We start from the raw sequence: 27,193 nt of genomic DNA, 5'->3' as shown, positions 1-27,193 counted from the left end.
ATTTTTGAATACCTAAAGAATCAAGATAATACAATCAAGCGAATAACAAATTAACTGATAAAATCAAACATCAGTTAATTGAAAAGCGATAATACAAAGTATCAAAAGGCTTAACATATTATTGAAAACAGAATTAGCGATGCTATACACTGGCAACCACTACAAATTATGAAAAATGAAATCAATCTGAGACGACCAAACGCCAAATTAATAGAGGGAGGGGAGTAGGAAGGAGTAGGTAAAAGAAACGAGGGGATCAAAAATTTGAACTTTAAAGATACAGAAGACGTTAATATGCACATTACCTAGTTTATATGCAGAAAATCTCGATTCCGCACTTTAACGAAGAAATCAGTTAATCTGCAGATAAATCTGAAACTGCAATAAAAATAAAATTAAATAGAGGTGAAATATCAAATATTTTAAAAAGACAGAGGAATCTTTCATAGATATTAAGTAAAGATTCACTTTTAGAACACTTAATTCCTTGAAACACGAAAAAACAAGCATTTCGTAGCAAATGTTAAATAAATAAATAAATAAGAAGGAATTCGACCTCTCTCCAAAGGGATAATAGGGTTCGGATCCGTCAAATTCGAGTGAAAGAAGATTAAAAGAAGGACAAGAGAGAAAAGAAATCTGATAGATATGGAAGACAGGCCTCAAATAAAGGAGAAGACTTGGACATAAAAGAAGAGGAGAGCGTGATGGGCGGGGAAAAGAGAGTTGAAATAGCTTTGGACGGATTCTGGAGGCAATGTTCGTATTTTTACTCATCAAAGAGAAAGAGGCTAAGTATTTCGAAAGAATGTGTGTCATAGAGAATGGAGAAAGTTTTCAGCAAATATATATTAGAAATGGTACTGAAATAAATTTTGAGCCATGCTGAAAATTATGTATTTGTTATCCTGCCAAAGAATACATTTTATGTCTTAAAATTGTATTTAAATTCGATTGATTTTGATTAATTGATTGCGAATGAATTTTAATACTGTCTTTTTTTTTATCGATTTGACATCATTCATACATTTAAGAAAATTGGACAAAAAAAATTGGATCTTTTAAGCTTTTATGAATATAGTAAAGTTTCTCTTTCAAATTCCTGGTTCAAAGTAGAATATGTCTAAATTTTATTATCACGAGATCATCAAACATGTAAAAAAAAAAAAATGTGTTTTTAGTATTGATTGTAAGCGTGGTTTGGTTTAGTTATATTAACGTCCAGTTTAAAGCAACACTAGGCCTATTTTGGGACGGACCTCGTAATTTTGAACTGCTGCCGGATGACGAGGACGACACCAGAGCAGGCACCCCCTCTCCACATTACACCAGCGGGAGGACGTTTGGTCATGACGGATTTAACGTGCAACAGACCTCCTTACACGGCGGTTCTTCGGTGGAATCGGGTGACGAACCTGAAACTTTCCGGTTCCGAATCTGAGATCTAACCACCAGGCCACCACGGCCCCTATCGGTTATAAGCATTTCTGCTGATCTATAACAGTAATGCAAGGTTTGTTACTGATCACAAAGCTTTGCAGACAAATTATAATATTCTAGCCGACAATGGCGACAATTTCGCCAAAAATCGATAGAGTTTTATTTTAAAATCCTTTTCTCGTAATTTATTCCCTCAGCAAAATAGTTTTAACATCACATCCTGATAGGCATAAGTAATTATTGTAATAGTTTTGCATACTTTCTTTTTATTATGTATATTTACCTTTCTAATGAATTCAATATCGATCACCTCATAATATCACTGAAAATAAAACTTTATTGGGTATTTATTTTCTAATTGAAAATTGTCCGTGGTCCGTTTTCTGAATCTTCATGCAAAATACGAATATTAAATATAACTAGATGCATGTGGCGATCTGCTTGTTCATCCAGATTGACTTATTAAGCAGCTAAATAAAAAGCAGTTTTCTTTTTTTTTTTGAGAAAATTATCCTGTTAATTGATAAAATTAATAAATATTATTTATATTTGAACAATTTGCTATAAATGAATGTGACGCTGCCTGGAATATTTATCCATTTATCTATTATATATAAAAAAATTATAACAATTACACTTTATTCACTTTGTGATTGATAGATAGCGAGTCACCTGACCAATCTCATTTGAGATTTGTTTTGCTGGTATTGTTTGAAATATTGAATGGAAATTATCATTACGTCTTAGTATTTATATTGCACTTGACGGTGAAATAGTGACAGGAAAAGAAAAGTAAAGCTTTAATTAACACCAAATTAGCGACAAATGAGTTTAAAACAATATTTTTTAATTCTACTTCTAGAACACATCGTTTGTGGCAACACTTATGAATTACCTTCCGATTTTTTTCTCTTTTTCAAGTAATGGAATGGGGTACTGCGAGCGAAAGTGAGGTACTTGACAATTGAAATTCCCTAATATGTATGTATGTATATACACACATTTATACATACTAGGGGTTATATATATATGTATATTGCAAGTTTGAGAAATTTCACGTTTTTCCGAGAATAAGCCCCCAAAAGTAATATTTTTTTTCATTTAAAGTGATATTTTTTATGGCAACAACTTAAATTATTCTAAAAAATATAATTGTTATTGAACAAAAGAATATTTAATTTCAAAAAGAATAAAATGCACACAAAATGTATAGGTTTTCAAAATCGGAATCCATTTTGGTTTCCCCGGAAAAATTAAAGTAAAGAAAACATTTCAAGTTCTTTTGAGAAGAAAAGATAATAAAAGAGTTCAAGTTAATTGAAAAGCATTTAATATTTGGTGGGGCCGCCTCTGGTTTCGATCACAGCAGCCACTCTGTTAGGAATGAAATCCACAAGGTTTTACAACACTTCTTTTGGTATTTCATGGTACCAAACTTTAATTATTGTTTCCTGAAATTCTAGTTTTGTTCTGGGATGATTCTCAGTTATTTTCTTTCCCATTATACTCCAGAAAATCTCAATGGGGTGAGAATTTATGAAGTGTAATTAATCCTTCAAAACAACTTGCGATTTCTTGACAGTGTGAGAACATTAATACCGTGTTTTGCAAATGTAGCCTTAACTTAAAATGACGAATGCTTCTATATAGAGGCCAGAAATAAACTTAAATAAAACTTAAAATTAATTGTAAGTTTTGTCTTACTATTTTCCATGTATGTCAGAATGCTAGATCATGTTGAAATATCCATTTCTGCCTTGGGAACATGTCACGAGAACTACGAACCAATTAATCCTTCAGCACACTTGCATACTGTCACCATGCATGGTTCCCTGTACAAAGTCATCCATTTGACTGATATGACATGCACCACCACACCATTACGCGTTCTGTGTGTTTTGATGTACGACCCAGGCATTCTGGTCTAGTGCTCACCATTGCTTTACGCGAAACGTGGCCAGTCTTGTCAGACATTAAAGAAAAGCGACTTTGGTAGCTGAATGTAATTTGTCTCCATTCCGAAATTCTCTAATTTTGGTGCACCTTGACTCTCTTCAATCATTTTTTCCGCATTGCTTTCCTCAGTACTGGTTCTTGTCTAGGCACTTGTGCCTTGTAACCAGTTTCACAGATCCTCCTGCGAACTGTTCTGGGACTGGCATTGACAGCCGTGGACTCATTCCATTCTTTTGCAAGTGTAGCAGAACTTGCAAATCTACTTTTTATGGCATAATCGTGTCAATGTAACATCAGCACGTTTAGAAGATAACCTCTGAGTACAACTTCTAGGCTGTTTTATATATGGTTCCTTCGTTTTGAATCTCTTTATGAGGCATGAATCAGTCGACTCACTACAGTCGCACCAATGAGCAATCCTAACATTTGAAATGTTTTCTTGATGCATTAAAATAACAGCTTGGGCCTTCTCAAGAGTTAATTCATACATTTTAAAAAGGAACGAACAGTTTAAATTGAAAAGTAATGCACGGCGAACGCACTTCTAAACCTTTACAAACGAAATGAAATCCATCGCAGTCGGAGGGACTTCATAATAAACTACCGGGATGACAGAATCCTTGCAGACGATTGCTTCACAATGGATGACTCAATAGCTTCAAACTTCTCCACCACATTTATACTAGAAAATATCACTCTAAATGAATAAATCTTACTTTTGAGGGCTTAATTTTGAAAAAAAATTATATATATATATATATATATATATATATATATATATATATATATATATATATATATATATATATATATATATATATATATAATATAAATTAGAGATTGTAATTTGCGGTTTTATTTCTGTGAAAAAAAAGGTTTATCTCTAAGGCCTCAATGTCAGGGGATTTTCGGGTCACGAGGGGTCAATATTGTTGGACAAAGTCAGACCCCTCACAGAAAAAATCCCTTGTTTGAATTCCTGATGGTGAAGGGTTGTTTGATCCTGAATGAGGGTGACCCTTGAGAAAGTCTTCAGGACAGATTCTTAATTTCTACCTTTTTGATTATATATTTATTCTTTTCGCTAATATTGACTTAGAATTTCTATTGATTTGATTAAGTTCATCTGTGTTTTAGTAGTAGCAGCATTAGAGCTCTCGAAATAGAATTATATCTTTTTTAGTTTTATTCAGAAATAATCCTTAATTTTTTTAGTTTGTTTTCAGAAATAAATTTTAATTTTAATTTCATAATGCATATATTTTTGATTTTCTTATATATATATATATATATATATATATATATATATATATATATATATATATATATGAACTGACAACTGTTTCATTGCAAATTGGTTCCATAACATTTGAAAACCTTTTGAATGCATTTTAAAGAAAAAAAGAAATTATAAATTAAGAAGTTCCAAGTAAAGGCAAAAGGAAACATTAATTTTTAGCAAACAGATATTCGGTGACAAAAGAAAAATATTTGAAATACGAAAAATACTTTATGTATTCAGGAAAAAGCACGCTTTAAGGAGGAAAGAATGACTCTGCTGGAGCTTTTATTTGCACTTCATTCTTCCATTTGGTGTTTTAATTAAGATTGGCACCATAAAATTTATCCTTCACTGAAAGTTCTGAAAGGTTTCTTCATTTAATCTTATTAACTAGAAAACTTTTCCAGTTCACATTTATCCGAATTCAATCTTCATTTCACCTTCTGCACCATTTTGTTTTTCTAATCAATTTTTTACCATTTTTTATTAAGTTTGTAAGTTGTGATTCAGAATAAAATTTTAAGTCCAAGTTCTAAAATAAATGAAATGTCGTTAAGAAATTTTAAATTTGATTAATTTAAAGTCATTTAATTAAAAAAAAAATCTATTTCTTTCAGAAAATCTGATTAAAAGTTTTCTTGAATTCTTTAAAATTTCTCGGAATATTCTGAAGAAATAATTATAAATTAATTTTTAAGAATGAGTTGTGTCTTAATGGAAACACGGATTTATTAAAAAATGTTTCTGTTTGTACTCAAATTTTGGAAATAATTATAGTCATTAGATTTCGGAAGATTCACCAGATCGAAATTAATACATCTTGAAATGGAAAGAAATGTATTCAGTATCCATACAGATCGTAATAAATATAGAGAGAATAAATTTATTACAGGCAAAATTATTTATATATCCCCTTTTTTTGTCTTAAATTATTTATTTTGGAAGTCTCCCAGACAAAGATAAAGGAATATATAAGTGAAATGCTTTTTAAGATGAAAATAGATAAGGAAATAATACTTTTTATTTATCTTATATCATTATTATTTGATTTGATCGAAAACATCAATTCTACCCCCAAATAACTATTTTTTTCCTTTTCTATAAATATATATGCCTTCAATCAATAAACGGACGACCTTGTTCGTTCTAATCTAGCTCGCGTTGACCAGTTCTCAGTGTCATCTTGGGAATGCCATGTCATTTTTTTTTCTATTTGCTAAACAATCTTTTTTTTTCTTTTTTTCTTTACGATGACTTTGTTTTGACTAGTCATGGGAAAAGTAGTAAAAGAACAATATGCAAGATAAATTGACACAGATATTGTGAAAAGAGCGGTGAAGATGAAAATCATGAAAAACAATGTTTGTTAGCCACAAGTTACTAGTATTAGATTCCCATGATTGATATGAATGTTTTTTTCTGTTATTACTTTACTAGCCGCTTTTGGCGATGGTTTGCTGGAAATAATGGTAGCTGAAAATGTCAATGAAATATTTCATTTATCTTCGTCCTAATGTCTTTCTCCGGAAAATATTTTTAATTTCAAAGTTTTTTAGACATGACGTAATTTTTACTATTTCAGAAACATTACATCATTTTGTTATCAAATTACGTTTTTATTCATTTTTTTTCTGCCTTTTGCCTATATATATATATATATATATATCCACGTAATTATATGAGAGGAAAGTGCAATAGGTTTAAAAATGCGTTGACTTTAAAATATTTCCCCCATTTATATGATTATGAAATAAAATATTGATTCTGTAATTAAAATTTAATTGTAAGTGCAACAAATGTCAATGCTTTTATTAAAAGCAAGCATTATTTTATTCACTATGGAAATATAAATTTATTATTCATAAGTTGAATATTTCCAGTATAAAAACCATCAGTACTACTACCAAATACTACTAGTTGAAATACAAAAAATAGTTGAAATATTAGTACCAAAAATTAAATCTTCTTAAGTTTCACTTCATCAATGAAATGTATTGATGAAAAATAATTTTTAAATATTAATTACAAATGTAAAAAAAGACATATGGCTAATGTTTTGGAATCACTGATAAGATATATTTTTTATGTTGTTTTAAGATGATGGAAAAAATTATGTTTGTGCTGCTACAGTTTTGAAAGTTACCACGGAAAAACACCAAAATTTCTCTTTCTTTTTACTTAATTAAAACCATAGCTAAAATCCTGTAGAATTCAGAAAGAAAAAATAATAATTTCCTTCAAATTGTGTTTTTGCTTTTTAAGACGGCAAGTGGGAAGTTAATCAGAGATTGTTTAAAATATCTATACACCCTCATTTAATTTAAAAGAGACTTTAATTAAAGACCACTCTGATAAGTGAATATTGATTTCAAAGTAAAATTAAATAATCTGTTTGGAAGAAGGCAGTGAATTAATGCTTAAGCTATATTAATAAATGATTATAACTATTTGGCCTAATGATTATATACTTCTGTTCAGTACCCAATTTTCATTTAAACAAAAGACTTTATGGAAGAGTTCAAAACCCCTACTTTCATTTGATAAAACTATGGTAGAAGTTTATTATGATAAAAGGAAATTACCGCTATTTCAAGAAAAATTAAATCATTTACTAATTTAATCCGTTAACTCCCAGTTTCATTTGGATCATAAATATCGGTAAAATTCATTTAACTTATTAAAATCACAAATTAAGCGATGCAAAATTAAATTTTGAAAATATCTTTCTTAAAAAATTTATTCATTAAAATTATTGAAAAATTAGACAAAAAATCCCATTAACAAACTTATTTCATTATACTCATTTAAAGTTTTCAAAAAAATAGCAAAATTTCAAAACAGCAGGATTATTTTTGAATTCTTCGTATTAGTTTGAAAATACATGAGAGCAAAACGCAAAAAATTTCAAACAGACGCCATTTTTATGTCAGAGTCTAACTAATTAATAGTACATACCAGTTAAAATTAATTAGGAACGCAAATCAGAACAATGGAATAAATTGGTTTTTGTTATGGAAATTAAATATCAACTGTCCTAAAACATACTTTAGGTCGGTATAGCCTGTGTGGTAGGACGTTGGATTCGCGTCCCTTGAGTTACGAGCTCAAACCTCGTCGGCTGAAGACTCTCCGTGTGTGTGGCGGCTGGCGAACGTATAAATCTGTTCTGATCACAATGTCCTCCATGTCTAGAGTAATACCTCTGGGGGTACTGAATCAGGGACTATCGTTCTCTGATTCAGGTCTAAATTACAATATGTGGATGAGTGAATGAAATGCATGAATGAAGTCCGCCTCGTAAAAACGGTTGTGACGTGTATGTAGCTAAGTCGTACTCTTGGTCCTGGCCCTAGATGGAACTGCTGAAAAACAAGAGACGCAGACGCACTCTTGGCTTAAAGTCACTGACTTCTAAAGTCAGTTAACTTGCCTATGACGTGCCATTAGAAACAACAACAACAACAAAACATACTTGACATTAACAGGCTGAATTATTATTAAGTTAAATATTCTGTACGGACAATTCTATTCAAATTGCTCATGAAGTTTTTTTTCATTTAAACTTTTGCGGTTTATATGAAACCCACACAAAGAAAATATGAAATGGCAACTATGCCAGAGAAAAAATCAAAGCGCTTTTCTATATTTTTTCTTTTAAATGAAGTCTGACAATCCGCAATAATTGAAATTCATGATAAAGATTAAAAAAAAAGTTACAAAGTCCATGATTTAAAAAAAAAGCCTTTTGAACTCTCCTTCTATAAGCATAAAAAAAATCTACTGAAAAAATAAAGATTTTTTTGCACGAGTTTTAGAATTTTAGAGTTTTTTTTTTATATTTGTTAATTCTGTTCCTACTCTATTAATTCGTTAAAAACATTTGTTTGAATTTCAACATAGCAAAAACAAGTGATACACAAAATTCAATGAACTCACACCAACTTATTTTTTTTCCCTCATTTACTTTCAGTCCGAAGTGTAAAAATAATTGCTTTAAAAATTTTTTTTTGTTAAATCAGTTCCTTTCAAAAACGTTTTTTTTTTCCTATTAACTGCCATTGTTCAGCAAAACACATTCCATGAAATTCAAATTTTTTTGCTTCTACCAACTATTTTCCTTCTTAGTTTAGGTTAAGAGAGGCATTTTCCTTTCCCGCTTATCTAGTTTCCACGAACAATCGTTTTACCCAAGAGCACCCGCGCCATTTCCGCTAACAGAAGATATGAGCTTCTAGAAATAAATCCGAAAAACAATTTTTTTGTTTCATTGCCTCAATCTTTTTTTTTTAACCTTCTCTTCTAAACTTTCCTTTTACTGTAAGATTGCGGTATTGTTACTACAGGGTGTTTGAAAAGTGGGAGGTAGATTCAATTTCGAATGTTCGGAGTTCTTAAATCGGCTGCCATTGTGTTGCCACTCTCTTTTGTATCTAAACTTTTTCTTATTTATCAGGTACAGTGTGGGATTACAAAAGGGTAAACTAAAATCGCAAGTCCTCTTTTTTTCTGGAATGCTTTGAGGATAAGCGAAAAAGACAATATTTCTTTGGAATTAATTTATTTCAATTTTCCTGGAACATGACTTAGAATTATTTTAATTAAAACTTATAGTTCAGTACACAATAAAATAAATCTGACTATTAGACCAGAAAAAATTATTTAGACCTTTCATATATTAGTGTGAGACTAAAAAAAAATGTAAACTGAAGTTCTTTCTTTTTTTTCTGGAATACTTCTGGGATAGATGAATAAAATGCGATTTCTTTGGACTTTATTTCAATTTTCCTGGAACACAGAATTGAATTATTTTAACTAAAATTTATAGTTTATAACACAAAATAAATCTGACAATCTACATTTAAATGCAAGAGAAAAGCGTTTAGACCTTTCATGTGTTAGATTTTTCTTTTTTCATATTAATTACGAAGAAACAGAACTACTTTTGATGTCACTTATACAAACTACGATATAAAAGAAAGTAAATATTGTAACAATAAATGATAAAAACGACATAATTAGTAAAATAATCATGTTTTTTAGTCTTTGAGAAACTAACAAATGAGAAGGTAACTAGTAGTAGATAAAATAAGAAGAAATCAAGATTGACATTTTACAAATTCTAATTCGTACTTATGGTTTAAGTATTCAAATCTCTCTACATACAATGTATTTTTACCTTAGATTTTTGACAGAATCGCACGCACGCACGTACGCACGCACGCACACACACACACACACACACACACACACACACACACACACACACACACACACACACACACACCTGGACATAAAATATATAGAACATTTTATACCATTTTTGAACCTTAATAATCACACTTTTTATTAGCTCTGAAATATATATACTTAGTACAATTTTTTTTTCTTAAAATTTAGTTTCAATTTACAAACGGCAGACATATTTTTATATGCATTCGTTCAAACATTTAATTACATCTTTTCCGTCTTACAAAAGCTTACAATTTTTTATGTAAACCATTAAAAAAAAGCATACACTAAGAAAAATGACCGGATATTAACAAGATTTAGTTTTACTTATATTAATCAATTCATCAGACTTCATTTTATAGAATACCAAACAAATAGTAGAAATCGTCTGGTAAAATAGAAGATATGAAATCTCACGAATGGCAGATAAATTGCTTCATTTCCATTTCTTTACAGAAGAAATAAGCATAATCAATTTATCTGCTGCAAATAATAGAAACTGGAACATTCGTTAATGCTCTCCTTTAGGCAGCATCAGCTTTGATTTGTTTTTGAAAAAAAAAAAATGCAAAAGGAAATGCTTCTACTTATCATAAGTTCCATCAGCAACATTTTTATGATTATTTTTTCCTACTTCCATAGCGAATTATACTTTAATTCATGAGATAAACATGAATATATTATATCATCGTAGATAACAAGAGATGCTTGAGTTTATTTTTAAATGAAAATCATTCATAATCTGGATGAAATCTTCAGTGTATTTTATTCGAAAATAATCTGCAATGTTCGTCATTACTTTCGCATATTTTTGTTTCATATTTTGTTAAATGATTCGACGGAAATTACCTCCTAAATCTCACTTCTAAAGGCTTAGGATACTCTTAAAATGATACTCAATCTCTCTCTCTCTCTCTCTGTACATATCATCAACAACAATATATAAGTGCATAAAAACGGAGCAAATTACCTATTTCTACATTTGCTACAAATGTTCCTTCAAAAACTATATAAATGCTGCTTCTTGTAGTGTGAATTTATGCTCATTACTTAAATTCTACGAACGGCTTCTAAACCCATTTTATTTTGAAACTATGAAAATATAAATAATAGTCTCTAGAAAATATATTTTATGAAAGGGGATGTTTGCTTTAAAAAATACAGGCAGTATAAGATATCTATACAGATTAAAAAAAATCTAGACAAGTTTGTCCTGTTTTAAAATTAATAGATTTGGAAGATCCGCAAACAAATGATTGCCACAATTGTTATAGAAAAGAAGAATAAGATTTCTTTTGAGTTGAAAGCAGAATAGCGTGTTTGATTTTTTCTACTATTTTTCTCGATCTTTATTATTTCACTTGAGGAAAGACATTAATTCTAGCTCCGAAGAACTACTTTTTTCTTTGTTGATTCTACTCCAAGTACTCAGGGCTTCAATCAATAAAAGGATGACCCTGTTTAGGAAACAGAGAAGGGGTGGTCGTCACTGTTCCGTCTCCAGTGTCATTTTGGTAATGTCATGTGACCTGCCAAACTGAAAAAATCCACCAGCACAATTCGTAACAGCTTTGATTTGAGGATTCGCAGGAAAGGCAACAGAGGAATAACTTTTTAGATTTGAGATCATACAATTAAATCTGAGAAAAAGAAAGCAATTGGAAATATTCTTAATTTCTAATAAGGTTGTATTAAATAATAATGAATTTCATTTTAAAATTCATGATTATTTAATACAACTAATTCAACCAAATAAAATCCATGATTATTTAATAATTATGATGAAAGCTGTCAATATATGGAATTATAAAATTTTTTGTCATTAAGATGTAACTCCAATTTTTTTATTTTTCTATTTACTATTCCTTTTTTTTTTGATAATAATTTGAGTACTGCCGGATTTTGTGTTAATTTTTTCTAACATTATTTAAGAATCTCGGAAACCATGTAATGATTACGGTTTTGATTTCAGCAAAGCCTGTACCGATCAGAAACTTTGCTTGTTTTCTTTTAAATATCAAATTGATTTTTTATGGAAAAGAATTTGATGATTTGACTTTTTTCAAAACATTTTTGCTTAAAACTTGCTACCAACGACTGAATCAATAATTATAGTAAATAGAAGATATACAAGCACTTTTTAAAACAAAATATCCCGTAGAAGATTAAAATGAATTAATATATTTTAAGATGAGTTTTTTTTCTTCATATAATTCAATTTGAAATTTGCCAAACAAGTGATATATATATATATATATATATATATATATATATATATATATATATATATATATATATATATATATATATATATATATATAAATTACGCGTCACGTTGTTTGTCCGCGATGGACTCCTAAACTACTTAACCGATTTTAATCAAATTTGCTCACCGTGTGCAGTTTGATCTAACTTAAAAGATAGGATAGCCTTTTTTTTGAATTTTTAATTAGAATTTTAATTATTAATTAAAAACTAACTTTCCCGCAAAAAAATCTTTTCATTTTCTCCACTGCCAAATGAGTACGGCTTCAGTTTTTTTCCCCAACAGTCATGAGGCTAGGCTTAAGATTTTTCGGCTGATTATTTGAAAGGATTCTATTTATTTTCTTAATGTTTGATGCATTTAAAATTAAACATTGTTAATGAATCGATCTTTCAGATCCATTCTGAAGTATCCGCATAGCGTTACCCCAACTGGCGCAGAAAAACTCACGCATTTGCGTTACCGTAACTGGCGTCGAAAATTCACGCATGTGCATTGTGTTCTGATTGTTGACATGGCAACCATTATCAACGGATGATTTAAATTATTTTTAGGTTAGTTACATGTTTTTGTAATTAAATTGCATTTATATTAGTTATATATTTTTTGTATACGCTTATAGTTTTAAGTATATCGTTTTTTTTTAGTTTTTTTAACCTGTTTTCAACCGATTATTTTAAACGATTCGTTTTATTTTCTTAGTGTTTGATGCATTTAAAATTAAACATTGTTAATTAATAGTTCTGGTCATAATGAATGTGAGAATATTTTGTTGACAAATTCTTGAAATATTACATAAATTAGGAAAGATATTCTTTAGTGCCCATAAATTTTAAACGCTTCGGGACTCTGTTATCAGTTATCATATTATAAAAAAAAATACTTTGTTTCAGTAAAAAATATTATTATATTAATTGCAGATTAATCCTTTCCACTTTAATTTATAGTATAAATTCTACGGGAACTAACAGAAAATTAGTGAGATACATATTACGTTATGACTGAAGGCGTTTATAATATTATGAGAGAACTATATGACTATCAAAATTTGAAGTTTTAAAATATTTTGATGAAGAAGCTATTAAAGTAGGAATTGCATAAAATATTTAATTATTAAAATTTTAACGAACATTATATATATATATATATATATATATATATATATATATATATATATATATATATATATATATATATATATATATATATATATATGCATATATATATGCATAGAGAAAGAGACAGAAATATATATATATATATATATGTATTTACGAAGTCCCGTTGTCCTCAAAGTAAATTCAAATGCTTTCAGGCAAAAACAGTCTTTGCTTTTAATGGTATTTTCATTTCAACGAGTAAACATGATTGCTTTAACTTTCTTGTTAAACAGGTTTCTTTCCAAAACTTTCCTCAATTCCTAACTTTCATTGTTTAGTAAAACTCATTTCACCATTATACGAGCAAATTTCAGCTTATTTCGTTTTTTCGAATCCACTATTTCCTTTCTAAATGTTGGCAATAAAAGACAATTTCCTTTCTCTCTCTCGGAGATTTCATGGACAATCGCTTTACCCATGAGCACTTGCTCGAGCGGCAGTAACAGACGATATGAGCTTACAAAAACAGATTCGCTTTTTTTTTGTTTCGCTTTATCTGTCATTAAAATTGTTTTTAGAATCTTTCTTTGAATCTTAAGATTGTGGTGCTATCGCCGCCGGATGTTAGGATGTGGAAGGAAAATTCAATTTCGAGTTCTCGAACTTCTTGCAGTGGACGCAGTTGTGCTGAATTCGTCTTTTGTGTCTTATCATTTCCCTCGCTCTTTAGATGTAGAGTGAGTGAAAAAGAAAGCAAACTTTTATAATAAGATACATGTGTCTTCGTCAATTTTTGTACAGGCAGATAAAACAATTTTTTTTATGAATTTTTGGCTGAATTGTTGGAAGATGGATGTAAATTATTTTAATAAAAACTTCGGAGGAAAAAAAACTGGAACAATAAAAACAAGGGGCGTGTTTTTCTAAAAACTTTCTCAAATTCTCTCTTATGAACATGTCATTCGAAGAACGCCTTGCATGCTACTCTGGCATACAATAGTTTCGAAATAATAGTTTTTGGATTAATTTGGCATTTTTTACTGTATCAATCATGCCAACTTTGTCTACTTTTTTGGCGATTAATAGTATCCGAATAGTATTTAGCAAGCAGTTAATAGTATCCGAAAATCAAATTTGTGCTTTTGACATGTTTTTCTGAAGATTAAAACAAATATTTGACATAAAAATACTTTTGTCATAAAATCCCATACCAAATTTGATACATTTAAATCATTAATTTTTCCAATTATCGCTTTCATGTTTCTGAAAGTATAAAACGATGGACAATCAACCCATAGTAGGATTTGACTCAAATTTTGATAGGTGTTTACATTGTTTATTTTATGTCTGTGTATCGAATCCTATTTATATCGCTCTCTTCGTTTTGTAGTTATTTTGTTAACTTATATTCGAACAGATGGACAGACGAACTTCTTCTTAACAAATTTTACTCAAAATTCGAGAGATATCTGCAAATTTGGTGTAAAGATCGCATACTAAATTTCAACCGCCTAGCTCAAAGCATTGTTGCGTTATCTTTGTCAAAGACAGTCAAACGAACACGTTTCAAAAATGTATTTTAAGAATTCAGAGATATCTAAAACGTGGAGATTCGTCAGAATCTCGATTTCGAATTTTTTTGGAGATTCCTATACTTTCTCCATACTATGTATGCAAGAAAATAAAAATAAAGACTTCCCAAGATTTGCCTTAAAATATGAAAGAATGTAATTCGTAATACAAAACACACACACACACACACACACACACACACACACACACACACACACACACACACACACACACACACACACACACACACACACACACACACACACACACACACACACACATATTACTTTAAGAATATGAATTATTTTATTTCAGAAGATATTTATGAGAAGCGTGTTTTCTAAATGGGCATCTTATTCTTTATGTTTCCCTTAATTAAAAACTCTTCAATGATACATTCATACATAAAAGAAAGACGTCTATCGAGTAGAATCTCGAGTAGGACATTTCTAAGTACCTGAAGTTATCTTAATTATAGCTTATTTCCCTTTTATTTGTGCAAATCTGATGTGAAAAAATAATTTTATCGCATTGACAATAAAATGGAACTACAAGTAATTTTTTTATATAGTTTTCAAATTTTTATAATTTCTTTTCTGACTGATTATTTTGATTTTCATCTCTAATAATAATTTTAATACTTTAGTCAGTGAATATTTTTTTACTTCAGATCACAGCATAAATACTTGCCCCATATATAAAGACAATGTTTATTGACCAAAAATCTTTCTCCAAGCTGAATCTACATGCAATTTCATATTCCACTATGCATCTTTGATGGCAACCGGAGACATGAATAACAAAAAGAAAGGAACATGCAATACAACTCTGATTACTATTCCAATTTTCTATCAAAAATTTTCAGCATTTTTTACTTTCTGGTATACGTAGTACAGAGAAAGTATAGTAATCACAAAAGTAATAATTATAGTAATCAGTAAAATCAGCAATTTATAACCCCTCATCAATGCTATACAATCGTATTTGCTTTTCACTTTCTCGTATATGTAGTATAGAGAAAGTATAGTAACCGCCAAAAAATTCAAATTTTGACGAATCTTTAGATTTTAGATCTCCCTAAGTTTAAAAACACATTTTTTGAAAATGTCCATCTGTCTGTCTGTGACAAAGATTACTCAAAACAGATTTGAGCTAGATGGTTGAAATTTAGTATATGATATTTACACTAAATTTACAAATTTCTATCAAATTTTGAATAAAATCTGTTTAGAGGAAATCCGTCTGTCCAGCTGTTCAAATGCAAGTTACACGATAGCTACAAAAGATCAAGATCTAAATTGATAAGACCCAGTACACATATTTAAAATCTATAGTGTAGACTCTTGCAAAATTTTGAGCCAAATCCAAGTACGGGTTGGCTGCCTGTTGATTTGTACTTTAAGAAATCATTAAATGCGATAATTGAAAAAAGCAATGATTTAAATACAGGGTGTTCATTAATTATTGTCGGGGTTTCCGTACCTCATAACTTTCGAATAAAAAATATTACGCAAAACCCGATTACGTATTCGTAAATTACAACTCAAAGAATTTTATTAATGATATTAAAGTGTAAAGCTTGCGCAATTTGCACTTTGTAGGCATTCAGTTGAAGGAGATTATGTATTCGTAAATTACAACTCAAAGAATTATGAATACGTAAATTACAACTCAAAGAATTATATATTCGTAAATTACAACTCAAAGAATTATGAATACGTAAATTACAACTCAAAGAATTATGTATTCGTAAAGTACAACTCAAAGAATAGCCTTCAGCTGAATACCTACAAAGTGCAAATTGTGCAAGCTTTACACTTTAATATCATTAATGAAATTCTTTGAGATGTAATTTACGAATACGTAATCGGTTTTTGCGTAATATTTTTTATTCGAAAGTTATGAGGTACGAAAACCCCGACAATAATTAATGAACACCGTGTATATTATATTTGGTATGAAAATATCTGACTATAAGTGCAGTTTTGTGCCAAAGGTTTTCTTCAATCGGTTGAGAAAAATGTGTCTAAAATACAAATTCGATTTTCGAATACTATTAATTTCATGCCAGGTGTTAATCGGCAATTAACTCTACAAGGATGACACGATGAATTCAGCAAAAATACTGCATTCGAGCCAAAAGTTAATATTTCGTAACTATTGTACACCCGTGCCCTGTAATGTGTTCTCTGACATGGCAAGTTTATTAAAGAGTATGCGAGAAAGTTTTGGAAAGACCATTCCCACTGGTTTAAAATTAAACAAGAATATCCTCATAATTTGCATAGAAAATTTAAAAAGAATTTAGAAAGAATTTCCCAAAGGAATCTGTTCTAAACGTTCGCACCATAAATTTTCAAAGTAATACACGTCAAAAAAGTTCCTCCGGGCACTGATGAAAGTTCCACAGCACTGAAAAAGTTCCACAGCTCTGATGAAAGAGCAAGTCCTTATTTCTCTTTTAATGGTGGCATCATTTGTTACTGAATTGCTTTCAGATGTCAAACGATTGTTGTGGACACAAAATGCTCGAAGTCTGAGTAATGACATTCAATTTTCCCGCCATTTATTTTTTTGATTCTGGAAGAAGAGAAAAAAAAATCGAATTTCTTTTAATTTTTATTATAGAATGCAAAGAACAGGTCTGCCTTCATTGATGCATATTTTCTGTATTATTGTAATTATAAGCAGTTATGTCATATATTAGTTTACTTTTTTGAGAAAAATTCAATTTTTAAATTATTGAAGGACTATAATTAGTGCAACAGCAAAATAGGATTGCAAAATTGAAAACTGATTCAACTTCCAACGATATTTTCCATTTAAGTTGTTTCTTCACAAAAAGCTGTAAAATACTCACTCACAAGGTCATATTTATTAGTGGATTTTGCTGTGATAGTTTTAATTATTTTGCAGTGGTTTGATAAATTTGTATTGCTTCAGATTGATGAGATAATATTTTTAATATAAGCTGGAATATATAAATCTTATTTCATTTTTGCTTTAAAATGATGAATATTTATCTAATTTGCCGCGTTTAATGTTAATCAGTTCGCTGGAAATACAGGTTATGTTTACTGTCAATTAAATCTTTAATGCATGACTTGATGAATAATTTTTGAGCACCGAATTATAAGAATTTAAAACCATATTATTTTAATGGTCTTACACCTATTCTATAAATTATTCGAATGGACCATCATACTGAAAATCCTATGACATTGTAGTGTTATTAAAGCATGAATGTCCATTTAGCTTTTGCTTTACTATAACTTCAATTTTTAATTCCTTATAAACAACAGACATTCTTCTTTAGATTACAGCTACGACAGAAGCGAATCAAACAACTAATTATTTGAAGAAATGATTGAAACGATTCGAAATTTAGTGCAAAAAAAATCTATTATTGAATGAATTTTCTTTTTTGAAAGCTGCCAAAACTCCAGGGAAATTTGCATTATAATCAAAGTTTTGAATCAAGTTTTGAAATGAGAGTGTAAAAATCAATTTTGTGGAATAACACAGGTTATGTTTACAATCAATTACATCTTTTATGTATGATTTCATGAAAAAGTTTCTAAGCACCAAATGATGAGAGGTTTTGAAACCATTTTATTTTAATAATCTTACACTTATTCTATAAATTATGCATATGAACAAACATGCTGAAATCCTGTTATATCGTAGTGTGGTACTAACATTATTGTCTGTTTATCAGTTAATTTTGTTTTACTGTAACTTCATTTTTTAAATCCTTATAAATAAGAGAATTCTTAAAAAGGAATCTTCCTTCTTAAGCTTACAAAAACAATGGAAGAAAATTACGCAATTAAATATTTGTAGAAATGTCTAAATGATGTGAAATTTAGTGCAAAAAATATCTATCGTTGAAAGAAAAAAATATTTTTCAAAGATTGCTAAAATTCAGGAAAAATTTGTATCATAATAAACAGGTGTCAGTGAAAAGAGAAATGTTTTGAGCTTTAAAATGGTGTAAAAAGCAATTTTGACAATGGTGACAACAATTTTTCCTATACCTGATGAAAATATTGTGGAATAATAGTTTCATTAGTTATCATGGAAAAACATTAAAGTTCTTTCAAATATTAAATAATTAAAATAAAAAAAATGATACCCATTCCCACTATTCACAAAATATCTATGCCTATCTTTTCAAACGCTTTATTTTATAGACAACATTTTAGACCATATTATATTAAATTGAATTAAAAATGTGTGAATTTTAATTTTTCATACTTTTTAGTATAATGAAAAAGGATTTACAAAAATATTAGAAAATAATTCTGTAAAATAGTTTTATTATTAAGAACGGAGCACAGCATAAAATATTGGAAGTAAACATTAAAGTAAATTACATAAGTACTAAAAAATTAACAAATCCTCTTATCTCAGCGAAGAAATTGGGCAATTAGAATATTTAGAAATTAGAAATTTTTTAAGAGCTACATTCTTATGAAAAAAAGCCCCGCATACATGCATCTTTCAGTCATTTGAGATATGTTAAAAATGGATAATATAGGGACCATATATTAAATTAGTAGTATATGAACGTTTAGACTTTTTCTCGAATAGACTTTTAAATTTTTCTTCCAACTCCAAACTTTTTCTTCCAACGGAGATAAAAATTTTCGTTGATTGAAATATTTATTTTTCTTCCATCATACCCTCTACAGTAATTTCATTTCATCTGCATATAACAGCACATAAAAATTTTAAATAAGATTGGTGGTCATTTATTGGTTCTCAATTTTTAAAGAAATCGTTTTCACAACGTTGTTTCGTTTATGTTAGAATTATCAGCATCATTTTCATCATTATAGTCTGATTTAAATAACATTGGAATTTTTTTAATTAATAATATTTTTCGCTTTTTTTAAATAAATTTTTAATTGTCTAATTTTTTTAATGTAAATAAATTTCACAACAGTTTGCTTGTTAGTATTATTATATTTAGTCTAGAAGTTATTGTCTGTTGAATGTTTATTCAGTTTTCTTGGAAATATCTCAGCCCATATTAACTTAAGGTTGTTGAATGGGAATATGAAATGCTTTGTTTTTGTAAATGCAAAGCGAAACTGTACAATGCAAAAATTTATATTAAATATGAGTTTTTTTTAATGTACTGAATATACTAGGAATAATTTTTTATATAATATAATAAATATAATTTTTTTGTTGCAATTTTTTAAAAATATATTTGCAATTTAACTTTGAAAGAGATAATCTCTACTCCAGGATGCAATTCTAAATTTAAAAAAAGATAGGGAATTAAGGAAAGATATAATCAATGTAGATTATATAAATGCAAGAAAAAAATTAAAAACTAAATGATAAAATTTAATTAGGAGGATAGCCTAAAAGTTTAAAGAGGGTTAATTCAATTTTTGTACAAAAATAATATATATACTTCCATAACATAATTTTTTACATAAGTTTCTAAAATTTCTGAAATTTACAGTACCTCAGATTTTTTATGGTTTTCATTATATAATTAATTAAATTTAATAGCATTTTTATAATTAATTCTTTTTAAAAGTTCACATTAAAAAATAACTGCTATTTCCGAGTTGTAGAGATTTCTAGTTTTCCTCACAAATCTTTTTTGAAAGTACATAATCTCGAAGGGAATTCACAAGCCCTCATTAATTTGGTCTTCTTATTGGTGCTGTAAGAACACCAACCGTGTTTCTTGTCATGGTTAAAAATTAAAACGATCTTTGGAATTATCTCAAGTATGACACTCTGACTGGAGATGAAGAAAAAGAAATGAGTAATGACTTAAAAAATAACATTAATCTTCATTTAATAGACTTTATGTATAGACGTTTTGCAAATTTTAGTATCAGAGTAATAAGAATACGAAATTATTTTCTCTAAAAATGATTCAATTGGATATGTACTCATCAAGCATGTCATATCAAATAATTTATTTCATTAATATGTATGAAAAATTAAAACGCCGCTTTTCAAATGCATATAAAATGACACTTAAATGCCATTTTCTCCATATTAAAAAATGATCGATGTGTTTCAGCTTAAGATATTTATAATCTTGAGACAATTTTAAAAATCAATCATTTTTTTAATTATTTTGTTAATAGAATATTGGGGAAAATACGGAATGGTCGATTTCTCAGCCTTTTATGCCAATAATAACTTAAGCTCAAATCTTCGAATCTATCAATTTATTATCTTAATAATAACATTATTCGACAAAAAATATCTACTTCTTTTTACTGGTATACCATTGTATCAAATAACATACAAAGAAAGTTTCATTAAAAGTCATGAAAAGTAAAGTAAGCGATGAAAAGTCCTTTTTTTACCCATTGTGACAATTTTTAGAAAAGAAAGTAGATTAAAGAAAAATAAATATCATTTGGATTTTGTTTTCTTTATGGATTTTGTATGTATACTGAAAGTTGATGCAGATGGCGCTGTTAGCACCCTTCTAAAGATAATTAATCAATTGTAAATGAATTCTAAGAGATTTTTGTATTGCTTGTGCTTCAATAACAACTGTAATAATACCGCTGCCTTTAAAATAAATAAGAAATTTTTTTTTTCAGAAAGACGGAAAATAGAGAAAGGAGATAAATGTTTTTATCGCCAAATTTAATATTTCTATGTTTCAAATTTGATAAGCATTTGCGAAAGAATCAAAGCAGTCAAATATAAATAATCGAAAAAATATAGACATTCGCACCGATATTGGTAAAAATGAAATTAAAATTTAGATTTTTTACTAATACTGTTGAAAAGAGGAGAAAAGTGCCTTTTAAATGGATATTTTTGCTTTTTAGTGTTTCTGCTATAATAAGCCCGTCCCGATGTAGTAAATCAAATAAAAAAGTAAAATTACTGCTGCTGCGTACTTTTAATCATGCCATAGTGCTGTTCAGTGTATACATCAACATGTTGTTAATAATTATTATGATCAAGAGACATACGTTTTTTTCGAGTATATTCTGCTATCATGCGCTGTCCTTTTTTCTACGAAACTCTTTGTCAGATCATTTGAAATATTTTTACTACATCTTTAAACGTATAGACTATTTATCAAAGATTTACAAATTTAGAACTCGAAATAGCAAAAATAAATGGATCTATTTTTGGGCTATTTGTGGAATTCTAGCTTACATTCCTATTGGCATTTGCAATTTTATCTCATTGTTTAAAATGAATGAAATTTTATTGTTTACTTACATCATTTCAAAACCTTATTCTAAAATTATGCATGTATTGCTGACTGTCCTTATAGAAATAACATTCATATTGCTGCCTTTTCACACATTTGCAGTTTATTACACATTATTGTGCCATCAAATATATTGCATGAATAAGAGCTTCAAAGAACAGCTGTCATCAAAAATAGTTTTGCAGGATGGGGATATTGAAGTTTACAAAGTTATTAGAGAATTAATTGAAGATATTGATTCTCAATTGTCTTACTCAATGTTTCTGTGCACTCTTTTCAATTCTTGTACTATGTACTATGGCATAGATAGTTACATGCAAAAATCGGAGTTTTGGTTATTCAATACTCAGTATATATCTATATGGTTTCTATTTGGAGTCAGTTGTTCAGCTTTTTTTGCTATGAGTATGACGGGTACTTTGGTGTGTGAATCCACTGAAAGCATTTTAAAGAAACTAAAAGAATTAGCATGCAAGAAAGAAGATCTCCTACTTTCCCATAAACGAATTCTATTCGATGACAATAGATACATATTTTTAACTGTCTGGAAAATTGCACCAATTCAAAGAAGTTTTATCATTGGAACTTTGGGAACTGTACTCACATATTGCATGCTTTTCAACGGAATGCGATAAAATTCAACAATATTCGCCTCTGAACAGTGAATTAAAAGCAAAGCGTAGAACACAATTACCATAGAATATCGTTTGCATATTAGTCATATTGCATTAATTTCTTGCAAGCCACGTAATTCTGTTTGCTATATGCTATTTATCGCTATCTGATTTTGAATAATATTCTACAATTTAACTATAAATTCGACTGTTAACTAAACATTTATTTGATGGTATTGAATCTTTATGAATTTAAAATTTCTCTATGCAACAACCAGATACTAGAAGCATGTTGGAAGTAACTGGATTCTTATAATTTTGTTATACATAGATTTAACAAAACATATTTTAGTCTTTTTGTTAAAAAATACACACACCTTTTTTGCGAGTTTGTACAGCATCATCTTGTGTATCAGTAGTTACTTTGACTTGGAATCTGTGAAAGAATGCACATTGGAAGAGTTATTTTTTTATGTTATTCTTGTTGTATGGGATTTTATTAAAATAGTAGAAATAAAAGAGTTTAATATCAGCACTTCTTTTCATAAATTATTTTAATAACAACTAGCAAGTTCTAAATTAATCATGCTGTCGGGGAATATAAATAGCATATAATTAACTATAAACTTCTGCTTGGCTATATAGTTTTTAAATAATTTATTCAGATATTAGTGATAAATAATCGATATTAAATACTAATGAAAGTTTTGCAAATTTTGAACAGAATTGATATTTAAAACAGGAATTGATATGTCATAGGATATTTCAGAATGTTCCTATCATTTTCAAATGAACAGCAATTAAAAAAAAATGTTATTATTGAATTTCTAAAAGAAATTGGAAACTGCGTTTCATAAAAATAAGAAATTGAATTTACAATGGTAAGGAAGCATGAAGAAAATATTATAATAATTCAATATTTGTGTTTGTTTTTCTGTATCATTTGTTTCTTTCGTATTTTGTAACTACTGTCTAATAAATTTTATACTCGTTCCTTTATTAATCCAAGCAATTTTTATTTTTCAGATATTTTGTACAGCTCTTTCTTTTACTGTCTTGGCTTACAAGAAACCTTCATTTTGTGACCAAGTGAGTATGTTTATGTATTTTCATTAATAAATATTTCTAGAATTAAATAAGAAAGGGTATAGTTCTAGAAAATTTGTTTAAAAAGTAACACAGAGTTTTAAAAATAAATTTAAAAAAAAATTCGCTTTGATAAATATAACATTTAGATTTAAAGTATCTTCTTTTCCAAATAACTGGATAATGCTTCTGAACACTTTAGCAATGCGAAATCTTATTTATTTAAATGGAGATTGCTTGAGATGGCCTTTGTAATTTTGAATCATGAAAGATGGCAAAGTAACCAGTACGATGACTGGCCACTTATTCATCAAAACTCTAAAATATATGTATCATTTAAGAATGATTTAACTTCATTAAGAAAACATCAAAGATCTTTTAATTTCTTAATTTCATTTAAAATCGGATTTAAATACTTTAAAGCAAATACAAACAATATTAACTATACTTTATCCTTCTAAAATATCTGGCAGATACTGATTTATTATTCTTGTATTAATAAGCATAATTCTTTTTTAGTAGCCAGATGGTTTGCTAGAAATATTGTTCTATTCAATTTAAATCAAATATCATATTATAGATTCATGATTCTTTCAACAAAGAAGGCATTCATATAATGAGTTCGAGCCCCCATAGCATGATATTGCCAATAAAATCGTATATGTCTAGATAATCTATCGACTTTATGATTCCTTAAATAAACTGAGCAAATAATTAGCGGAATCTATCTTTACATTTTCGTAATAAAAAAATCACGTGATTCAATATATAATGAAACACTGAAAGCTTGAAATGCGTTACAACAATGGAATACATTGCCGAAAATCGTCCAAAAAAATTAAAAATGTTTCAAACTTCATGAAAAAAATAAACAATAAAATAATTGGTACTAAAGACAATCGTTTTTTAAAATTTTAAAATTGTATGAAAATCAAACTTTTTCTGAAATTTAGGCAGAGAACTGAGAATTTTGTGTCTTATCTTCTGAATTACGTCAGAATTGAATATGGGAACTCGAAGTACAATAACCTGTCAAGTAGATCATAGTTAACACACATACAAACGCACTATCATTAATAGTTTCTAAGATAAAGACTTAACATTTAAAAGAATTAAGACAGTTAAAAGTATTAAATAAAAATTAAAATGCATTATAATATATCACCGATATGCAATATTTCCTTTATACTGTGCCTCATGCTATCAATAGTTATACATGTAATTAAATTTACACATTTTTTTAGTTATATCTTGCGACAAATTTCAACATATATTCTATAAAAATAATTATACTTTTTTCATAAAAAAATATTTATGTTTTTATATTTATTATATTTTTCCGATTTAAAAAATCACAGTTTTTTTTTTAACTGTAATCATTCTTTCAGATATAAACACCTTTTTAATAAACCAAATAATATCGATACATAAGAAGTATTTACCGAGGAGATTCTATAAATAAGCATACTCTGTTGTTCCAAACCTTTGATATAAAGCATGTGACTTATTCGAAGTAAGCACTCCATAAAGATTAAGTACAACTCTTAACTTCCTGAGTGCTGTTTCGTGTCAGAGTGAAGGATGGGTCCAATTTATGTCCAAGCAGCAATAGTTCATAATGTTTGTGGAGCAGTAATTTTCATGTTGCTGCGCTAATTTGATTGAATCAGACTTTTAACGAGATTCTTTTCCAGGTAACGAATTCTTATAATAATTCTTGGTGAAAATTTTTGTTATCAATAATCGAAGTTTAATTAACGTAATGTCTTCAAACAATGCTTTCTAACTTCAGTTCATTTAAGGGTGAATTTAATTAATAAATATACTGTATCAATAAAATTTTATACTGTGGTCGTATAAAAGATAGTTTCAGATCCAAACTCTCTTTTTCATCATCAAAATATGCAATCTATTTCTTAGAATCTTAATTATTTGACTAATTGCCGCCATTCGAGATATTGGCTATACTGACTGTTATATTATTTTTATATAAAGCATTTATCTGAAACTTCACTTTATTATTTGACAAGTCTTAAAATATTAATTTAATAGAATCATTCTACAACAAATTATTGGTCGTTCAAATTAAGAATTGCACATATATGTAACAAAATAAAAGCTTAATTGAAACTCTTACTTCGAAGCTAATGACTACATAAAAGAATTTTTTTAAATCTTAATTCTAACACTGGCGAAAGCAAGTACCTAGCTAGTTTGATAAAATATTGAAATCAGTTTGTATTACAACGTGATAATAAAAACATAATTATAGATTATGTATCAAAGAAATTATTATGTAGAAATAATTTTTTGAGATAATATCTTCCTCAAGTATCTAAGAAATATATAAAATAAAACTTTCTTAGTTTTTAAATTATTTTATTTAAATTTTGACTTCCAGAAATCAAAATCGAATTGTCAATGCTTTCACAGTTTTTACCAAAACACGAGAGATTTCATAAAAATACCGAAAGGAAATAAGGACATTGGTTGCTTTATAAATTGCTATTATCATTTTAAAATTCAATAATATCCTCCTTAAATGCATATTCTGATGTCTCTTGCTGTGTTTTTAATGACATTGTCAAATGTTTTAAAAGATTTTGGGAAGGTTTTTTTTTTGTCTTTAGAATGCAAATTGTAATCACACGGATTGTCTAGAAAACATTTTTTTTCCTCATTTTTAAAAAGAAAGAAATATATTCATTAATTGCGAAGAAATGACATTGGTATTAGATAATCAATTCTGTTATGATCTCAAATGAAATTTACTTATTAACATACAAATCAGCTAATATGAAATCGAATTAATGTTAATACATGTTAAGCATTTAACATTTATTTTAAAGGAGGTAAATTTTTTTTTCGTAATTCATTCGTATTCAAGAGGTAAATGCCAAGTTACCCCTCATTATTTGGAAAATTCACAAAATTTGTTAAAAATATCGTTGGAATAATGATTTTTTAAAATTCAATTGTTATTGAAAACTACTGATGAACGATATATAATAAGTGCATGACAGTTTTGGTCGATAAAAATTGCAAATATGTCAAACAGTAAATATTATATATGAAAGCAAAAAAAAAAAAAATATTTACAAAGAAAATTATGTCTAATTCCTGAAAAATTAAAATGAATCATAAAAAATTTCTATAACTAGGTTGTCCAATCGCCTAGTATTTATTAAGATGCTTGTTATAGTATACAAAAATAAATAATACAAAACTCACCTTCAACTAAAATTTATAAATTGCAATATTCTTAACTTTGTACAAAATCATAATAACCGTTGAAATGAAAATATACTGATGTGTTTTATCACTACCGAAAACTGGATATTCCTTCTGTTAAGAAACTTATTTCCTAGGGATAAATTTTTTTTCGAATCTGAGTCATGAATAAATCATGAGTTGAAAATTGTGAATGCG

The 27,193-nt window shown here is 28.3% G+C and overlaps 1 protein-coding gene across 1 annotated transcript in view; it reads left to right on the top strand.

Annotated features, from left to right (window-relative positions):
• The window catches only part of LOC129984349 (metalloprotease TIKI2-like), a 229,573-nt gene that overhangs the window by 91,441 nt on the left and 110,939 nt on the right, over positions 1-27,193 (top strand). Inside the window, exon 2 of the mRNA XM_056094216.1 lies at positions 23,705-23,767. Coding sequence (XP_055950191.1) covers positions 23,705-23,767 — 63 coding nt within the window. The remainder of the gene's footprint in view (positions 1-23,704; positions 23,768-27,193) is intronic.

Source organism: Argiope bruennichi, chromosome 9, assembly GCF_947563725.1.
Source record: "Argiope bruennichi chromosome 9, qqArgBrue1.1, whole genome shotgun sequence".
NCBI lineage: Eukaryota > Metazoa > Arthropoda > Arachnida > Araneae > Araneidae > Argiope > Argiope bruennichi.
The sequence above is the reverse complement of the archived record's forward strand: the minus strand, read 5'-3'. Positions and strand labels throughout refer to the sequence as shown.